The sequence below is a fragment of the Gopherus flavomarginatus genome, chromosome 1 (assembly GCF_025201925.1).
Source record: "Gopherus flavomarginatus isolate rGopFla2 chromosome 1, rGopFla2.mat.asm, whole genome shotgun sequence".
NCBI classification, from domain to species: Eukaryota; Metazoa; Chordata; order Testudines; family Testudinidae; genus Gopherus; species Gopherus flavomarginatus.
In genome coordinates this window covers 27,985,449-28,005,881 of record NC_066617.1, presented here as the reverse complement: position 1 = coordinate 28,005,881, position 20,433 = coordinate 27,985,449, and the positions used below count along the sequence as shown (strand labels likewise).

Sequence of the window (20,433 nt, the reverse complement as noted above, 5' to 3'; positions counted from 1 at the left end):
AGACATGATTGCTCTTTATAAATATATCAGAGTGATAAATACCAGGGAGGGAGAGGAACTATTTAAGCTCAGTACCAATGTGGACACAAGAACAAACGGATATAAACTGGCCATCAGGAAGTTTAGACTTGAAATTAGACGAAGGTTTCTAACCATCAGAGGAGCGAAGTTCTGGAACAGCCTTCCAAGGGGAGCAGTGGGGGCAAAAGATATATCTGGCTTCAAGACTAAGCTTGATAAATTTATGGAGGTGATGGTCTGATGAGATCATTTAATTGCCAAAATTAGGCTATTAATTGATCTTTGATTATTAGCCGTAAATATGCCCAATGGCCTGTGATGGGATGTTAGATGGGGTGGGATCTGAGTTACTACAGAGAATTATTTCCTGGGTGTCTGGCTGGTGAGTCTTGCCCACATGCTCAGAGTTTAGCTGACTGCCATATTTGGGGTCGGGAAGGAATTTTCCTCCAGGCAGATTGGCAGAGACCCTGGGGGTTTTCACCTTCCCCTGCAGCATGGGGCACAGGTCACTTGCTGGAGGATTCTCTGCACCTTATAGTTTTTAAACCATGATTTGAGGATTTCAATAGCTCAGACATAGGCTAGGGGTTTATTACAGGAGTGGGTGGGTGAGATTCTGTGGCCAGTGTTGTGCAGGAGGTCAGACTAGATGATCATAATGGTCTCATCTGACCTTAAAGTCTATGACTCTATCCTACCTGGCTGGTACACCAGAATCAATTGTCTCCTTGTAGACACAGGGGGATTGGTGAATGGCCTTCCTGAAGGCAGTTCCCCTGAATGCTTCCAGGAGTCTCTCCTGGGGGCTGCAAAGCCACAGTCTGCTCTCTCCCAGAGCTGCACAACTGTCCAGAACTTCCTCCTTTTAAGCTTTTATTCCATCTCTGACATGATTGACAGGGTCAGAGGGGCAGGACCAGCCTTGCCCACAGCAGCTCTTTAACCCTTTCTTCACTGGTGTGGGGTTTATACATCAATCACATGGGCCCACAAGTCATACAGTAGGCCTACTATTGCACACACAGTTATTGCCATTGTTGATCAGTTACTGTGTATGCAAAGGAGCATTGAGACACCACTAACATAAAAATAGCTTACTATTATTACTATAATTTGTACTGCAGTAGAGACTGGAGGTCACAATTAGGATCAAGGACCCACTTGATAAATGATAGTTCCTGCCCCAAAGAGCTTAGAGTCTAGACAGGGAGAGCATTCAACCAGGAGGTGGGGGAGAAGGGGATGGAAAGGCAGAAGAGGGTGACAATAATGAGAATGCAAGGATTCACGTAGTCTCACACAAGTGCACAGTTTGGAGGCTTCAACAGGTTGGGGGATTTTTAATACGGTAAGTGGGCAAGGGATTAGTAAAGCACTAAGAGGCCATTTGCTTAGTCACTATAATTAGGCAGCAGTTTATCAGGGCTTCACAGTAGATTTGCACATACCACACTTTCCTATCTCTGGACTTCAATCATTCAAACTGTGTCTACACTGCTGAGTCTCCTGCTCACATACGCATGCCCACGTTACCTCTCATCGAGCTCCCGCAAGTAAAACTAGAAGTGTAGCACTCGCAGCAGCAGCGGAGGCCTAGCTGAGCCATACCAAGTACAAACCTGGCTGAAAACAGCGTGGGTGTGTACAGTAACTCCTCACTTAGAGTCACCCCGGTTAACATTGTTTAGATATAAAGTTGCTGATCTATTAGACAATATATTCGTTTAAAGTCGCGCAATGTTCCTTGTAAGGTTGTTTGGCTTGCCCCACTCCACTAGCTCAGCGCTCCTGATGGGGAGCGGGGTCGGGGCACATGGGCTTGCCCCGCTCCACCCGTCCGGCGTTCCAGCCGGGGAGCGGGGTCGGGGCGCATGGGCTTGCCCTGCTCCACCCGCCCGGCGTTCCAGCCGGGGAGCGGGGTCGGGGTGAGGGGGCTTGCCCCACTCCACTCGCCCAGCGCTCCTGCTGGGGAGTGGGGTCGGGGCGCATGGGCTTGCCCCGCTCCACCCGCCCAACGCTCCTGCCAGGGAGTGGGATCGGGGTGAGAGGGCTTGCCCCACTCTGCCCGCCTGGCATTCCAGCCAGGAAGCGGGGTCAGGGGCTTTTCCTGCTCCACCTGCCCAGCATTCCAGCCGGGGAGCGGGTTCAGGGAATGGGAGCTTGCCCTGTTCCGCCCACCAGGCATTCCAGAAGGGAAACAGGGTCAGAGTGCAGGGGCTTATCCCACTCCGCCTGCCTGGCATTTCAGCTGGGGAGCATGCAAGCCCTTGACCCCACTCCCCAGCAGGAGTGCAGGACGGGTAGAGTGGGTCAAGCCCCCAAGCCCAGACCCCACTATGCCCCGCCTCAACCAAGCTTCACAATCAACATTGGTGAATACAGTATTAGTTTGTTTAAAATTATTTAAAACTTATACTGTATATGTATATAAGGTCTTTTTTCTGGCAAAAAAAAATTCCCTGGAACCTAACCCCCCATTTACATTAATTCTTATGGGGAAATTGGATTCGCTTAACATCATTTCGCTTAAAGTAGCATTTTTCAGGAACTTAACTACGACGTTAAGTGAGGAATTACTGTACAAGGCACTGGTCAACCATGCCTCTGCTGCTGCTATCCATGCTACCACAGTAACATTGCTATTTACACTCACACTAACTCAATGAGAGTACGTCTACACGAGTAGAGGAATCACACCCTACTTTGTAGTGTAGACAGAGTCACAGACATAGGCGCCAACTTTCCCCAGCGCCGGTGGGAACTCATGCCCCCCCCCGGCCCTTGGCTCTGACTCCACCCTTTCCCCACCCCCATTCCAACCCCTTCCCCATAGTCCCTGCCCCTACTCCGCTCCCTCTCTGCCCCTATTGGACCCCTTCCCCAAAATCTCCACCCCAGCCCCACCTCTTCCCCAAGCGCGCCACATTCTCCCTTCTCCCCCCATCCTCCCAGCTGACGAAACAGCTGTTTCGCGGTGCAAGCACTGGGAGCTAGGGGGAAAAAGCGGCCACGCAGTGCGCTCAGGGGAGGAGGCGGAAGTGAGCTGGGAGGGGGGGAGCAGGGAGCTGCCGGTGGGTGCTGAGCATCCACCAATTTTTCCCCATGGGTGCTCCAGCCCCGGAGCACCCACGGAGTTGGCACCAATTTCCACAGACATGGGACAACTGGGTCCTGATATAGATTTTTCTGGGAACTGACTCACACTGTACTCTTCTAGTTACAGATTTGTATTACACTGTACTGTCTAAAGAGTGATATTGTACTCAATTTTACAGTCTGGGCTCCCTCTGTAATTTGCTGCAGAGTGCAGTTCCTGCCATAGATCTCGTTATACAATACCTGGCTATGCATTTTACAGCATGTAACAATCTGGCATACTGGCTACAGACTAATCAAATCATTTTACTGACACTATACTTTTATTGTAATCTACAGTGCTACAGTATCTATTAACTCCCACCATATTGTATGTCATTATATCCTAATTTGGCTACACACTGGCAAGTCTTATATACCAAATTAACTGACATCCTTCTTTAAAGAGAGTGCACTGTGTATAAAATTGTCCGTGCAATGATAGCTTTATGTTTGCATCATAAAGATGAATTTTCTCTCATCATACTGTATTAACCATAGAATGATGCTTTAATTCCTTTGGTTATACAGTAGGTTAGTACGTTTGAATTGCATAGTGAGATGTGGATAGAATGACATATAATATGGGAATTAATAGTGGCTACAATGTTGTATGGTACAGACATCAATGCTTGTTTAAAAAGTCATGTCTCTGAAAATTTATAAGACTGTGTCTTTATTTTAATCCCAGACAAAAACTATGTTAAGAGGGAGCTAAACTTTGAAGTACATATTAGTAATTAAGAATAAAATACATTACAGGGATGGTGTAATTACCCCCGAATTAAGCATTATAAATCCAGGAAATTGAGAACTTTAAATTTAAATTAAGGCACAACCCTTAACTCTGCCCTGTCATAGACTCTTCAAACTTCCCATATAGTTAAAACTCACTGAAATCATAGAAGTTTAGGGTTGGAAGAGACCTCAAGAGGTCATCTAGTCCAAACCCCTGCTCAAAGCAGGACCAATCCCCAACTAAGTCATCCCAGCCAGGGCTTTGTCAAGCCGGGCCTTAAAAACCTCTGAGGATGGAGATTCCACCACCTCCCTAGGTAATCCATTCCCTTGGCTCACCACCCTCCTAGTGAAATAGTGTTTCCTAATAGCCAACCCAGACCTCCCCCACTGCAACTTGAGACCATTGCTCCTTGTTCTGTCCTCTGCCACCACTGGGAACAGCTGAACTCCATCCTCTTCGGCAACAAGGGCACAGTGCTGACTCATATCCAGATTCTCATCCACTGTAATCTCCAGGTCCTTTTCTGTAGAACTGCTGCTTAGCCAGTCAGTTCCCAGCCTGTAGCGGTGCATGGGATTCTTCCATCCTAAATGCAGGACTCTGCACTTGTTCTTGTTGAACCTCATCAGATTTCTTTTGGCCCAATCCTCCAATTTGTCTAGGTCATTCTGGATTCTATCCCTATCCTCCAGCATATCTACCTCTCCCCCGCAGCTTAGTGTCATCTGCAAACTTGCTGAGGGTGTAATCCATCCCATCATCCGGATCATTAATAAAGATGTTGAACAAAACTGCCTCCAGGACAGACCCATGGGGCACTCCACTTGATACTGGTTGTCAACTAGACATCGAGCCATTGATCACTACTCACTGAGATCGACAATCTAGCCAGCTTTCTATCCACTTTATAGTCCATTCATCCAATCCATACTTTTTTTTAACTTGCTGGCAAGAATACTGTGAGAGATCGTATCAAAAGCTTTGCTAACATCAAGCTATATCAGGTCCACTGCTTTCCCCATATCCACAGAGCCAATTATCTCATCACAGAAGGCAATCAGGTTGGTCAAGAATGACTTGCCCTTGGTGAATCCATGTTCATTGGTCCTGATCACCTTCCTCTCCTCCAAGTGCTTCAAAATGCTTTACCTGAGGACCTGCTCCATGATTTTTACAGGGACTGAGGTGAGGCTGACCTGTCTGTAGTTTCCCAGGTTCTCCTTCTTCCCTTTTTTAAAGATGGGCACTATATTTGCCTTTTTCTAGTCATCTGGGACCTTCCACGATCGCCACAAGTTTTCAGAGATAATATCCAATGACTCTGCAATCACATCAGCCAATTCCTTGTTATATGGTTGAATCTGACTATTTTATATGCCAGGAGTGACATTCTAGACCCAAAGAAATCAATGGGAGTATTGGTATTTACTTCAATGGGGCCAGGAATTCCCCCAGATATCTAGATCACCAGAGCTACCTCTCGGGGTTTTAAATATTCATTGTCCAGGTTCACATATGTTCATCGTATGCACTAGATTGTAAAGACTTTTTAGGAGTCTAGAATGTACTTAATTTTGTGATTCAGTAAGTGCTTTTTTTCATGCTCACACATATTATACATGGTTCCTTGATCCATTAAATTCCCTTTCTGCCCTTGCTGACAAAAGATCCCTCTTCTCTCTCATAAACACCCAGGGAATAAGATATCTCAGAGATAAAGAGAGGGGAAAGAAACAATAAAAAAATCTAGACATAGAACTTGATGCTGCAGTCCTTCCTCATGCAACCCTTCTATTTTGCCTGAGTGAGGAATGCAGGATCAAGCACACGCCTTCTGCATTAGATATGTGCAATACAAACCTACTTACACACAAAATAGAGCCCAGTGGTAAACTGAATGTCAACAAGCTAGAAGGATTTTAGCTGCATCTTTACTCTGATCTTTCATAAAATAGTTTCCATAGCAGCCTGACATCACAAAATAATTACGCTATGTCAATGACAAGGAGCACCTTCCCAAAGTAACATGCTTAGCAATACTATACCAAATATTTTGTAGAATTTGCAGTTTGTAAACAGAATCTTTTTTGAAGTCCTGATTTTTTTACAACAGGTTTTGAGGTTAATATTATAATTCCCTTCAGTCCTATACAATCAAACAGTAGATTTCTCTCTTATAAAGACTTCTCTCTCTTATAAACATCCCAGTTTGCATGCATATTGTGGGAGCAAAAAGCTCCTATAATGGATCTTAATTCAGCAGTTGTCTCCTGTGATCCCATTAGATTGTCTCTCTGGGGAAGAAGAATAATGGCTGTTTTTTGGACAGAATGCAAGATAGAAATGGAAACTAAGGGCGGGGGGGTAGGGGGCAGAAAGAAAGCCCACTTGCCTGACTGACAGATGTTGGTCACTTTGTTTATTTTTAACTGCAGAAAGTAAGCATAGCGTGGCGATGAGCAGAGTAAATGAAATAGAATAGAGAAGAGCATTCATCTAGACTTGCAACTCCTCACAAATGGATTCTGAAATTAAAGCTGATGCAACCACCAGGCCATCTGCCTGACAACTGGTGATGCGCCAGCTGCCGTATATTTGTGTTCTGCTGCAAGGCGACTATTTGGACCACAAACTTCTTTGAGATTGGATGTGAATGCACCCTTCAATTAGCACAGTTGTCAGGTTAACAAAAAGCGCTTCCACCCACCAAGACAAACGATGGTTGTGAACCTGCCCAAGAGATTGCACTATGGGTACATCCACACTACCCACCGGGTAGCGATGGATTTATCGGGGATCAATTTATCGCATCTCGTCTAGACGTGATAAATCGATCCCTGCCATGCTCCCTGTTGACACCATAACTCCACCAGGGTGAGAGGCAGAAGCGGAGTCGACACGGAGCCATGGCCATCGATCCCATACCATGAGGACGGGAGGTAAGTCAAAATAAGATACGTCTACTTCAGCTATGCTATTCTCATAGCTGAAGTTGCATATCTTACATCGACCCCCCCCCCCTCAGTGTAGAACAGCCCTTGTTGTCCCACAAACTTACACAGGATTGTTTTAGGGGTTAAGACAAAGATGCCACATTTATTATTAATTCGTAACTATTAGCAAATACCCTAATGCTTACACACATACACTCACACACACACACACACACCAAAATGTTTTGCAGCTGCTGGATAGTTACCAGTCCTGATTGCAGTTTGAGTTCGCAGCTTGAGATCGGAGCTCGTGGCAGCTAACTGGCCAGGAAAGCTGAGCACGAGGAGGAGCCGGGTCTCTGTCGGGCGCGCACCGATGCTCCTTGACGTTGGTAGCAGAACGTTACCCAAAGTCTCTCATCTTACCCTTCCCTTTTTATAGGAGTTTAGTTTGGATTCAAAGTTGCTAGGGGCTTGTCTACATCAGAAAGTTGCAGCGCTGGTGAGGGAGTTACAGCGCTGCAACTTAGGAGGTGTACACATCTGCAGGGCACCACCAGCGCTGCAACTCCCTGTTTGCAGCGCTGGCCGTACTCCCGTTTTGTCTCGGGTGTAGAGGATCCAGCGCTGGTGATCCAGCGCTGGTAATCAAATATAGACACTTACCAGCGCTTTTCTTGACCTCCGTGGAATAAGCAGGTATCCCAGCATACCTGAGGAAGCCTCTGGTAATCAAGCTGGTCTCCTTCCCCGGTTTGCTCTCGCGTTCCCCGAACCCCGAGCAAGCAGGTCTCCTTCCCTGAGGTTTGCTGGGTGGTTCCGGGAACGCGAGAGCAAACCGGGAAAGGAGACCAGCTTCGCCGCGGTTTGCTCTCGCGTTCCCCGAACCCCGAGCAAGCAGGTCTCCTTCCCTGAGGTTTGCTGGGTGGTTCCGGGAACGCGAGAGCAAACCGGGAAAGGAGACCAGCTTCGCCGCGGTTTGCTCTCGCGTTTCCCGGAACCACCCTGCAAACCGCAGGGAAGGAGACCTGCTTGTTCGGGGAACGCGAGAGCAAACAGCGGCGAAGCTGGTCTCCTTTCCCGGGTTTGCTCTCGCGTTCCCCGAACCACCCAGCAAACCGCAGGGAAGGAGACCTGCTTGTTCGGGGGTTCGGGGAACGAGAGAGCAAACCGGGAAAGGAGACCAGCTTCGCCGCGGTTTGCTCTCGCGTTCCCCGAACCTCCCTTGAAGCCGCCCAACAGCGCTGCAGTGTGGCCACATCTAACACCACTTGCAGCGCTGGTTGCTGTAAGTGTGGCCACTCTGCAGCGCTGGCCCTATACAGCTGTAACAACCAGCGCTGCAAAATTTTAGATGTAGACATGGCCTAGGTCTCGCTGTGTCACGCCACCTCTGGGTTTGCTTGATCACCCGTCAATTGCAGGCGTGACTGTCAGCCTGGGACCTGGCTTTGATCTTCCTTCTGTTGTTTCTTTTTAGGGTGGATGCTTCTTGCTTGAGTTAGGGCTGTTGTCTAGTTCTTCAGCCGTTGGTATTTGAACTTTATCTCATCAGGACGGGCTGGTGCTGGAGGTTGATTCTATCACCCATGCATACCTCATTCACACATCTCAACTAGACTAATAAAATTACAGTTTGGCTTGCAAAAATGGGAGCTGCAGCACAAGCCTTTTACAAAATGGAGTCAGCATTTTAAAATGGGTTTGGAGTTACAATATTGCACAGAAGTTACAATGTTACAATGTAGGCAAAATGGCAAGTGTAATGAAATGGTGAACAGACGTTACAATGGTACAGTGACTAACTAAAAACAATTTCATTCACATTGGTTCTACATTGTCCCCCTTTTGACCCTTCAATCCAGGGGCATTGAATGGGTCACACTTTATGCAATTGTTTTAAGGCTATATATTGGGAAACAATGTGAGCTTGTGGTTTTAGCTTAAAGTACAGCCTTTTTATCCAGCAGCACCTACCACACATTATAATTAACATTAAGCTTATTAGAATAAAGAAAACAACAATTGGATGTAACATAATTGTTAAAGTTGAAGACCAGGAGGGGGACCATCCCTTTAAGATATCATACCAATGGTGCATCATGATTTGCTCTGCTTGTGCAGATACTTTTAATATTTCAGATTCCTGATGTAAAATAGCCAAACTGCGTGTTTGAACCTGGGTCCGTGTGGCTTCAGTCAGTTGGGTTACATTAGTGGATGAGGGACAAGTGGGAAGCACATGTGTATGCACCAAGAAGCAACCTGTAAGCACAGTGTGATCCTGGAGAAAGCTACGGAGAAAGCGCTTTTGGGTGTGTTGGCTAAAGAGGCTTGGGGGTGTAAGCTAAAAAATGCTCCTTTTGTTCCTGGTTCCTCCCGTGTTCCTTGTAAATAAACAAAACTGCATCAAAGAAAATGCCAGACTCCATCAATTTCTACTTCCAACTGGAACATCCCCAGAGTCCTGAATTCTGACTAGCCACTCAGGTCAAAAAGGAGGACCATTTTCTTCAAAAAGATTCAAACCATCTCACTCATCTTAAATTCAAATGTGCATGGCTGGCAAGCCAATAGTGCTTTGAATTTGATAAGAGGAAGAGGAATTCAAGAAGGCAAAACATGACATTTTGAAGCACAGATAGTCACTAATGGCTATTTTGTAAAGAGTTCAGTTCCCATTTAGACACCTAAATTGGGAGCTGAGCACTTATGAAAATCTGGTCCTATGTGAAGGATGCTCTCTACCATAGCACTGCTGTGCTGATGGATGCCACTTCCTAGAAAAGTAATAAAAGACAGCTTTAGCCAGAAAGAAGTCTGTTTGCCAAAGAGTCAATCTGCTGATAAATCAGATTGTTCACTAGACTACAGGCATCCAATCCTTCTTTAAAGTTGTCCAAGTTACACAGTTTATTCAAAATGAGCAAGGAATTGCCAAGCAAGCCCATCCAACATTTATCAACAGATTATCAATGAAGAGACTTGTTTAGGTTTCTCTTCCAATTTGAACCCTCCACCCCTGTACAGGGAAAGAAATACCTGCAGCAAACCTTAGATATCTAATTTGAGAAATGATATTATTGTGGTATAATGCTTATACTTGCAGTTAAGTGTGATTCTTTGACTAATTTGGCGATATAATTTTACAGAGTAATCTGAAAGAGAAATATTAAGCAGCAGCAGCCAAGTAGTAATTAACTTTCTTTAGAGGAGAAAAAGTAATAAGAATGAGAAATTCTTATTTTGCTGAAAGACAGAGACCATAATTTCTCTCTCAGGGAATTAATCTAAGAACCTTGAATTAACTCTTTGGGAAGCTACACTTTAAGCTTGCCTAGTGAAGATCCATTGCCATGTTTGGGGACATAATACTCTAAGATATAGTAGCAGAGTTTAAGTAGATGAATTCCTGAGGGAAATCTTATCCTGAAACACACTGTCCTAATCAGTTAGTAGATTTATCTCTGTTTTTGACAACCATGGGCCATATTTTCTTATCTCTATAAGCCAAAAAGCGAAACAACTTTCTACAAAATTGGTGGATACATTTTGCACACAGACCCAAATGTCCTAGCACAGGTCTCAAGTGTGCCTCATTTTTAGGAACATTGCTCATTGTAGTCCCAAAACTACCCACATTTCACGAACATTTGGCCTCCCCTTACATATATAACTGAAAATCACATCACAAAGTGACTCACTAAATTGAGATTATAGAGTCATTTAAACTAAAGCAATGAATACCATGTCATTTTAAATTTCCTGCACAGTTAATTTTTTGTGCCCCTCATTTTGGGTCTTTGGCACACACTGTGTCCCAGCTATGGTCCTTGGCAGGCTGAGAAATATTCCTCTCTCTCAATATGTGCATAGTCACAGAATGGGCAGGGAATACTGCCCTGGAACTTACTGATCTCCAGGAATCATGGTCACGCATGCAGAGACCTTGTGCCATCATACTGTTATCCGAGCCCTTCCAATGTAACTGCTGACAGGGCTTCTCTTGTCCACTCACTCTCAGGAGGCAGACAATCAGGAGATGTTCCATGATGCATAGGGATAGTAGGATGCAATAACTTTTTGCATATTCCCCACAGGGATGTTGTTGTTGGGAGGAATAATAATAATATGCATCCCTCCCCACCCCATATCCCTGACCCTGAGGGATCTGTTCCTATTTTGGTTATATTTTTGAAACATTAATATCTCCTTATGTCAAGAAAGTATTATTGAACTGAAATTAAGATCACTTCCACATGCAGATTGAGGGCACACTCTTATGAGCCAAATTCTGCTCACGTTACTTACATGAGGCTACTTGTCTCATTCAATAGGCTATTCCTGCAAATAAGGCAAATAGATTTTGGCCCTATGCCAACAAAAAACAAGGTTTCACAAGTGGTATTTTCTAAACATTATAACTCAGTAAACTTTAATTTGACCTTGTAAGGTCTGCGTCTATCTTACTGTCCCACGTACTTATAGCATCTAAAATATAACCAGAAAAAGGAGGAGGGTGAAATATGAACTCAACTATTTATCATAAACCATATATTCTTCAGCCCTTTCTTTCTGATATAGTCTCAGTTATTGGACTGAATTATCTTTTCTGAAATAGCACATGATATGCTTGTGTCAAAGAGACTCTCGATGGAAGCTATCAGCTACTTTTTATAATAAATGAAATTCAGAAGTTTGCATCTGGCTTCTCATAGAGAAAATAAAGCAGCCCTTTCCCATGTTATATATGACCTTTTCATTCTAAGGACAACTTGCTTCAAGTCTTCCGCATCTCTCAATCTGCCAGCAATGAAGATGGATAATATCTTTCTTGGAATAGATAGATCTTAGAGTATATTATATTCTCCTTCTTAAGGATTCTGGCTGTAATTTTCTCCTTCCTAGTAATTGGGATTTGCACACTGTTCCACACAATGATGCATATTCTAGCTATCCACTCTGTCATGCTGCCACTGCATTTTTTTAACAATGCCGCTTGTAACTGATGTTATCAAATTCTGCAGACTTTTCCATCTTTAGATTTCTTCATGTCTTTCTTTTTCCATTTCATCATTTCTGAGCAAACACGTTTTTTAATTTTATTTCTTTGTGACGTTTCACTACTGTGACCTTGTCATTCTTCAAAGCCAGATCTTGTTGGTTTTCAAATTTGGAGTCCAGACTGTCTGTCTGAGCATGCTACAGATTTTTGGTCCTGATATGTCTGGTGTTTTTATCTTTGTAGGAACAAAGTTAGGCGGCCTATACCACAGTACATTACACTTCGAAAAAGGTATAGATGTCTCCATGTTTGAAACTCACCTGACCTTGTTTCATGAAATATATTCTATTATATCTAGTCATACCATACTGCTCCACATCCTTCTTTCATTTTCTTATTCAGAAACTTTCTTCATTAAATCTTCTGTGTGGGATTTTCAAAAATATTCAGCAATGGCCTAACTCTGCTCCCAATGAAGTCAACAGTACACCTCCCGCAGATTTCGGAGATAGGCCAATGCTGAGTGCTTTTGAAACCCTACCACTCATGAACAAGTACCTGGTCGGCCAATGTTCCATGCTTGATGTTCTCCTTGGGTTTCTTTTTGCCTCTCATATAATTTTTTTTTTCAGGTAAATGGAATTCTTCCTCACGTTGATTGGACACTTCACGCATATTTTTCCCCATTGATCCACTATTTCAATGATTCCCAACTGAGGGGTCACAACTCTCACTGGGTTCACAAAAGGCAATCAGGGGCACGGCGGAGGAGGGGGTTACAGGATATGGAAAATTTTATTACAATCTAAAGCAAAGAAAATCTTGCTCCACCTCTCCCTGTACACTCTTACCCTTCAGGGTCAAGTATCCTCAGTCAACCTCTTGAAACACACACACATAAATTATATAGGTTTATCACTGTTAGCATTGATGCAATTCTTTTAGTCTTACTTTTATAGTAAATTATAGGGGTTGACTTCAAATAAGGGGTTGCCAGCTTGTAAAGACAAGAAACACCACATGCTCTCAACACTAACTTCAGCTTGACCTTCCTAAATAATAACCTATAGCGATATATCTTTTTAATCTATATGTTGCATCTATCACAACCCTCTAGGTCATGTACTATTAATTTACAAACAAATACACCAATAACTATCCAAATTAACATAATGTCAATAAAATGACACTAAGTGTGTCGGAGCCTTACCCCAGTCCACACCCAGTAGACATGGGCTGTGGTACTGATGACAACAAAGTAATAGTGAGGTCATACGATGGCCATTAAAGCAGCCTTAAGTTTCCAGCAGCCCCTTCAGTTCTTGCACTGTCCCTTCACTGAAGACAATTGGTGGCTGTAGCAGCCCCACCCTCACTTCTCTGATGGGCCAGCTCCTAATTTTCCCTCTATGCAGGGAGCCCACACAATGCACAGTTTATTCTTCTTTGTGCAGGGATTTGGTATCCTGCTCCCACAATACACTGAGTCTGCAATGCTTTGGCTGCAGTTAGGGGCCTCTATGCCTTTTCTCAGAATTGTTTCCTAATAGATCTACAGCCCACTCTTCCCAACAGGAACTAAAAACTCAGTCACCTCAATCTGGTGAGGAAATATTTAATTTACCTAGAGTTGGTGTAACTGTTGAAACTATGTAAATCCTTATGGATGTTCTGGGCCTGACTTTCTACTGTCTTAGGTCTCATTGCATTTATACAGAAGGAGTGCAAAATGAGTGTAAAATGCTACCAAAGGTGTGAGTTAAGAATTCTCCTTTGTACCATTATACAACCATTCAGTTATAGATTTTAAGACCACAAGGACTCATTATGATCACATAGTCTGGCCTCCTGCATAGCAAAGGCTATAAAATTTCACCAAATGTTTCCTGCATCAACCCCATAACCTCTGGATAAGATACAGCATATGTTTTAGAAAGTGACATCCAATCTTGTTTTAAAACGACTCCAAACCACAAAGAATCCACCAACCTCCTAGGTAAGGTGCTCTAATGGTTTATTACCCGCACTGTGAAAAATGTGCACTCTATTTCTAGTCCACATTTTTCTAGCTTCAGCTTCTATCCACAGGTTCTTGTTATGTCTTTGCTAGATTAAAACTCCCTCTACTACCAGAAATCTCTTCCCCATGCCAATACTTGTAGACTGCAATCAAGTTACCTCTTAACCTTCTCTTGGAAGCACTAAACAGATTCAGCTTCTGAGGCTCTCATTGAAAGTCTATTCCAGACCTCAGATAATTCTTGTAGCCCTTTTATGAACCATTTCTAATTTGTCAATATCCTTTTCAAAGCATAGATACTAGAACTGGACACATTATAGAATCATAGAATCATAGATTGTTAGGGTTGGAAGGGACCTCAGGAGATCATCTAGTTCAACTCCCTGCTCAAAGCAGGACCAATCCCCAACTGGCCCCCTTTATGTCAGCAACGGTCTCACTTATGCTGTACAGAGTGGTAATACCACCTCCTTACTTTTACTTGATACTTGCTGGCTCACACATCCAAAGGATCACATCAACTCTCTTAGCTACAGCATCACACTGTGGGCATGTTCAGTTTGTTATCCACCATGACCCTGATTCCCCTTCTGAATTACTGCTTTCCATAGTACAATCTCCCATCTATAAAGCTCATCCTTCATTCTTGGTTCCTAGAGGTAGGAACTTGCATTTGACTGTATTAAAACACATGTTGTTCAAGTATGCCCAGCTTACCATATGATTTAGATCACTCTGTAAAACTGACCTTTCCTTACTATACTTACCATTCACCATTTTTTTTGTGTTATCATCTGCAAATGTTACCAGCAATGATTTTATATTTTTTTCCCAGATCACTGATAAAGATATTGAATAGCAGTGGGATGAGAACAGATCCCTGTTGGACACCACTAGAAACATCTCCACTGAATGATTATTCCCCATTTACAATTTTTTTTGAGATCAGCAAGGCAGTTTTTAATCCATTTAATATGGGTTGTATTTATTTTGTATAGTGCTATTTTTTTAAATCTGAACATCATGGGAGACTTGGTCAAATGCCTTAAAGAAGTCCATGCATTTTACAGTATGTCAATGCAGCCATATTTATCAACCAAATCTGTGATCTCATCAACTACATCACCTTTGTTTGACAAGACTTGTTTTCCATAAAACCATGTTGATTGGCATTAGTTATTATTTCCATCATTGAATCTTTACTGATTGCATCCTAGATCAACTGTTCTGTAATCTTGTCAAGAATCAATGTCAAGATAACTCGCCTATAATTATCTGGGTCATCCAGTCTATCATTTTAAAACATTGGCAGAACTTTGGCTTCTTTCCAGTCTTCTGGCATTTACCTAGTATTATAAGATTTGTTAAATATCCCTGTCAATAACTTAGAGACTTCCACAGCCAGCTCTTTTAGTTTTCATGCAAGAATTTTATCTGGTCCTACAGACTTAACCCAAGTGTAAATGACAACAAGAGATGCAAGATAGTGGAGAATCAGGCCCTTTAATTTTGACACAACCCCACTTGCCATCTTAATCACCGCACAAAACTAAGATTCTATTTAAAAGCTTGTATATTGCAATGCATGCCACACCAGCATGGTTTAATAGATGCTTCTGCACTTTCCTTGCGTTTCGTCTACTTTTTCCTTATCTGGAACTTACAATCTTACAGTGACCCAAGAAAACCAAAATAAACACCAAAAGCAACCACAAATGCCTTCCAGAGGAAAAATGCCTTATAGTGAGAGACTTAATGAGCTCAGTTTCTTTAGTTTATGAAAAAGAAGATTGAGACATGACTTCATCTGTGAGGTACCTAGAACACTTTGGATGCTTGATAAATAATAAAGAGCAAAATACCCAGTTTTAACATGTGATGGGGAAAAGTTGCACATGCACATACCCGTGCCTGCTCCTGGTCTTGGTCTATACAGATTCTAACACAGAAAATTGGTGTAGAGTCCAACATTTGCGTGCATGCAGGTGTTTAAATTTTTCAAAGTGCATGTATAAATATTTGAAAGTACAGTTTTGCAGGTGCAAGAGTGGAGGTCATTGACTGAAAATTGGGCCCTTATAGTTGGCTCTCAGTATATGAAATTGCTTATTTATATCATTACACATGTGACAACAAAAAAAGTGTGAACATTGAAAAAAAATCATTATGGAATTTAATATATGCTTTCTATAGCTTCACAATTGAGAGTCTGAAGTGTAATTTTTCTCATATTCTTCTGGCTAATCAAGCTAATCCCCTGAAAGAGAGATTAAAAAATGTGTTTCAGATATCACTTACCTTTTATTCAAATAAAAATTCTTTTTCCAAATAAGGGCCATATCATCCTGTTAGTCTCTCCTACATGAGTTATTATAAACTATGTCCTGAAGGTTTTTTATAACCAAAATCCTAACCTATTCCTGCCGCCCTACCTCAAGTGAAATCCCCCAGGCTGAATGAGAACTGAATGTGGTATTATCAAAAGATGTCAACCTCTGTGTTTGATCCTTCACATGTAAACGCAGCCCCTCTACTATTGCCAGATTTAATAAAAGCACTACATTGTGTTCTTCTATTATAGGATGTATCAAAATAAAGCCCAAATTAAAATATGCACCCACACTTTAGTAGAAATATGCATATTTTACTACTTCAAAGGTGGTTGGTTCTTGCACTAAATAGACTATATGTATATTTAGATAACATTACTTATTATTATAACATCTATTTATGAGAACAACATTGCATGCTTATTATGCTGAATGACCTACACTCTTAAAACAATGAAATGACAACAAAAACAAAGTGATAGAACTTGTAGGAAAATTGCCAGTGTTCGTCGAATCCGAGTAATGCTGATTTTCTTTACTGGTTATTCCACAGCAATTACATGCCTTCTTCTGCTATAAAATCTTAAAAACATTGCAACCTGCAAGGATCTACAATTGCGGCTTTTCAGTCAGATTTCTTTATCTTTGAGGCAGATTTTTGAAACTTGATTTTAAATTGAATGATCAGATAATAGCTAAATTAAGATATAATATTTAAGCAAGCAGCAGTGTCCGACCCTCTGAGTATCCTGTATCTTTCTAGTCCTTGTTCTCCCAAGGCTTTCACAAAGAGCTGACGATGAAAGACAACCAACTAACGTTATAATTATAAAGTACATTTCCATGGGATTTTCATTTTGGAATGAAAAAAAAATCAGATATGATTTTCAATAGAACTCAGTACTGGCTAAATTATGCTCCCATTGAAGACGATGGTTAAACTCCCATTGTTGACTTCAATGGGAGCGGTTAACCAATTTTGGAGCTTTTGAAAATCTCACACTTCAGATTTGCTTGAAAAATGGGAACACAAGTCATCAGCGCCACCCTTGTGTGTGTGCAGCTTGGTACAAATCCAACCAACTCTTTTTTCAAACTGCCAAATTCGTGCTGTGATTTCTAAACATTTTTTTCTCAACTGCACAGGAATAAAGTCACAAAGCCAAAATTCATTCCTGGCTTACACTGGCTTCTGTTTGTGTAAAGCGGGGCCCCGAATCTCTGGTCTTGGAGAGTATACCAGTGATCTAGAAAGTTAACTGCAATGACCGTGTAAGGTTCATGACCAAAGCAGGTTGGGGATGCACCAGTTTAGTGCATAGTGGCACCAGTTTAGTGCATAGTCACAGCACTATCTACCAGCTAAGTTTCTGTGGAGGCCTGGCCACAGGTCAAAACTCTATCTATCTTTGGTAGACAGCAAATCCCCAGTAGAGCCCCGGGACCTTACTGATGCAAAGAGATGCAGCTTGCACCTGCCTTCATCAATGAGGATCCATAAAATTAACAGCATATTTGAAGATATTTTAAAGAAGAGAAAAAGAAGTGGCTAATATCTCACAGGATTCCCAGTGCAAATATAATGGCCCAATTCCTATTCCCACTGAAGTCAGTGGCAAAGCTAGCATTGACTTCAACTGACTTCAGGATCAGGCCCAAAGTGATAAAGGAAGCCATTGTTCTGTGCAGAAACTTAAACACTATAAACAAAACAACCAGCAAGTATACTTAGAATACATAAACAAACAATACATAAGAAATGTGAAGAACTTGAAAATCCATTCTGAACAGACAAGAAACTCCTACAACAACCCAGTAACTGTAAATGGCAAATCAAATAACAGTGAACAAACAACTTGGAAGAATCAGAGCTGTGAAAATTAAATGAATTTAGCTGTATTAAGGAGACTAGATAAGTAACTTTAAGACCCATTCTGGAGACATTTCCCTGTGCTTCCAAACAGCTTATTTCTGCAAAGCAAAAACCTCCACTTCAATGGTTTCCGCAGGAGGGCAGGTGAGATTTGTGCTTAGACGTCATACTCAGGTTCTCCCCAGATTGTTACAGAATTATTTTTTTTTCTTGTTAAAATTGCTTTTATTACCATCTTAACTCTGGGTCTCATTCCTCTCTCCTCTACTTCCTGCTGCCAAAAACCTAACATTTTCCCCAGGCTCTTCAAAGCTTAGTTATACCCTTCCCCATCCTGCTCCTCTCTCCTAACCCAAACTATAGCTTGTTTGAAAACCTAGGGAGGGAATACTAGGAGAGCCCAGGATTTCTCTCTCTGTGTACCTCTTTCTTCCCCCATGCACTTTCCTGAGGAAGGCACTATATGCCTGTGATGGTGAATTTCAGATGAAGTCTGCATACCTCTATACTAAAAATAATAACTACAATGGGATTTCTATCTTTCTGCCATGCGGGGGGGGGGGGGGGAATAAATCTTGTTAAAAACACACACAAAGAATCCAACGACCTCAGCTGCCCTCCAGCCTGGCAAGAATAACAAGACTTCATCCTGTGATGTTACTGAAAGGAGGAAGGCTTCCTGGTAACTACATGGAAATTCGCACTAAAGACTAACCTTCAACAGGTTACAATACTACTGCAAATAACCTCCAGCCGGTCAATCTTCCGTGTTCTATGTGACCACTTTATAGCATCCCCAGGTTTCCCCTACCATTTTGTTATGACCTTTGATCTACTAGAGGACAGATTTTTGCTGGTGGTTTCACTATTTTTCTTAATATGCCAGCCCTGGCCAAATGGATGTTCTAGGTTGAAGGTGCATGGTTAAGTTTCTAGATTCCTCTCTGTTTTATTTAACAATTTCTGCTCACTGGGGTTGCTTTCTAAGACACACACCTGTCTTTATGAGGATGCAAGGGGAAGAGACAGCAGTCATATGTTACTCTAGCATATGCTTCAGTACATTACAGGCAGTCACAGTGTAGACGAGGTCTGATATAGACAGGTAATCTAAGTTGTTAATGCAGTTAAGCTTTTTCATATATTAGCATGATCTTCCAACTTCTCTCCTTCCACGGGGTGACTTTAACTCCGGGCACAGTTACTGCATGGAAGTTTTGACTTGACACCCGTACACATACAAACACCCCAGCCCCATCTCTGCGGGAGGATATTACCCCTTGACAGTCAGTGTTAATCTGCGTTTCTCTATGAGCCCCCTAGCCCCTTCACTGCATGCGGGAGATTAACCCGGTCTAAACGATTACCAGTGCAAGTTTCTCCAGCCCCCCGCCCCCTGCAAGGAGACTGTTGATTAACCCTTGGCGGCAGGTGCTGGTGAATGGGAGTTGCACGACACCCCACCCCACACACACTCCTATTAACCCGCGAGAGTAGGGTGCCCGCAGCAGGCGTAAATTTATTCCCCGCGCCCGCAGTGCTGCCTGCACCCCTGACTCACCCGAGGTCAGCTGCATCCAGGCGCAGATCTTGTAGACGGTGGCCGTGTTGCAGAAGAAGAAGAGGGTGAAGCAGACGATGCAGGCGATGATGAGCGTCATGGAGAGCCCGATGAAGAAGGAGGCGGCTTTGAAGGCTCCCGCGGGCAGGCTGGAGAAGTCCGTGAAGCTGCCCCGGCAGGTGAGTTCCCGGGAGAAGCCGTTGCCGATGCAGTAGTGGAAGAGCCCGAAGTAGCCCGCCTGCGGGGTGTCCACGCCGTCGCCGATCCAGTAGGGCTGGATGAAGCACACCACGTTGACGATGGCAAAGCAGATGGTGAAGATGGCCCAGAGCACCCCGATGGCCCGCGAGTTCCGCACGTAGTTGGTGTGGTAGAGCTTGGCCGACTCCTGAGCCGGCAGCATCCCCGCCGCTGCCGAGGCTGCTGCCGCCGCCCCCGCCACCGCTCCGGGCATCCTCCCCGAGAGAGCCCCGCGCGGTGCACTGCCCGCCCCGGCGCTGCGACAGCCAGACCCTCCGCCCAGCGTCACACGCTTCGCGGCATCCCCCGCCGCCGCCTAGGGGGCGAGCATCCCCAGCCGGCAGGCGCTGGCCCGGCCGAGAGCCCGCCCTGCTGCCGTCGCCGGCGCTGCGGCGGCGAGTGCAAAGCCCCCAGCGCGCCGAGGCGAGGCGCGCTGCTGCCCCGCCGGCTGCTGCTGCGCAACCGCGTCCCGGCGCAGCTGAGCCGGAGGGGAGGTGCGCGCTCAGGTGGGCTGCTGCCCGGGGCGGGGGGCAGCTGCGCTCTGCCCCCACGCAAAGGGGAGGGGCAGGG

General features: G+C 43.8%; 1 protein-coding gene across 2 annotated transcripts in view; it reads right to left on the bottom strand.

Annotated features, from left to right (window-relative positions):
• The window catches only part of LHFPL3 (LHFPL tetraspan subfamily member 3), a 437,283-nt gene extending 417,193 nt beyond the window's left edge, over positions 1 to 20,090 (bottom strand). For both annotated transcript variants that reach the window (XM_050926109.1, XM_050926099.1), the window contains exon 1: positions 19,624 to 20,090. In XM_050926109.1, the coding sequence (XP_050782066.1) occupies positions 19,624 to 20,077 (454 nt within the window). In that variant the 5' untranslated portion in view covers positions 20,078 to 20,090. The remainder of the gene's footprint in view (positions 1 to 19,623) is intronic.
• Positions 20,091 to 20,433: the final 343 nt, after the last annotated feature.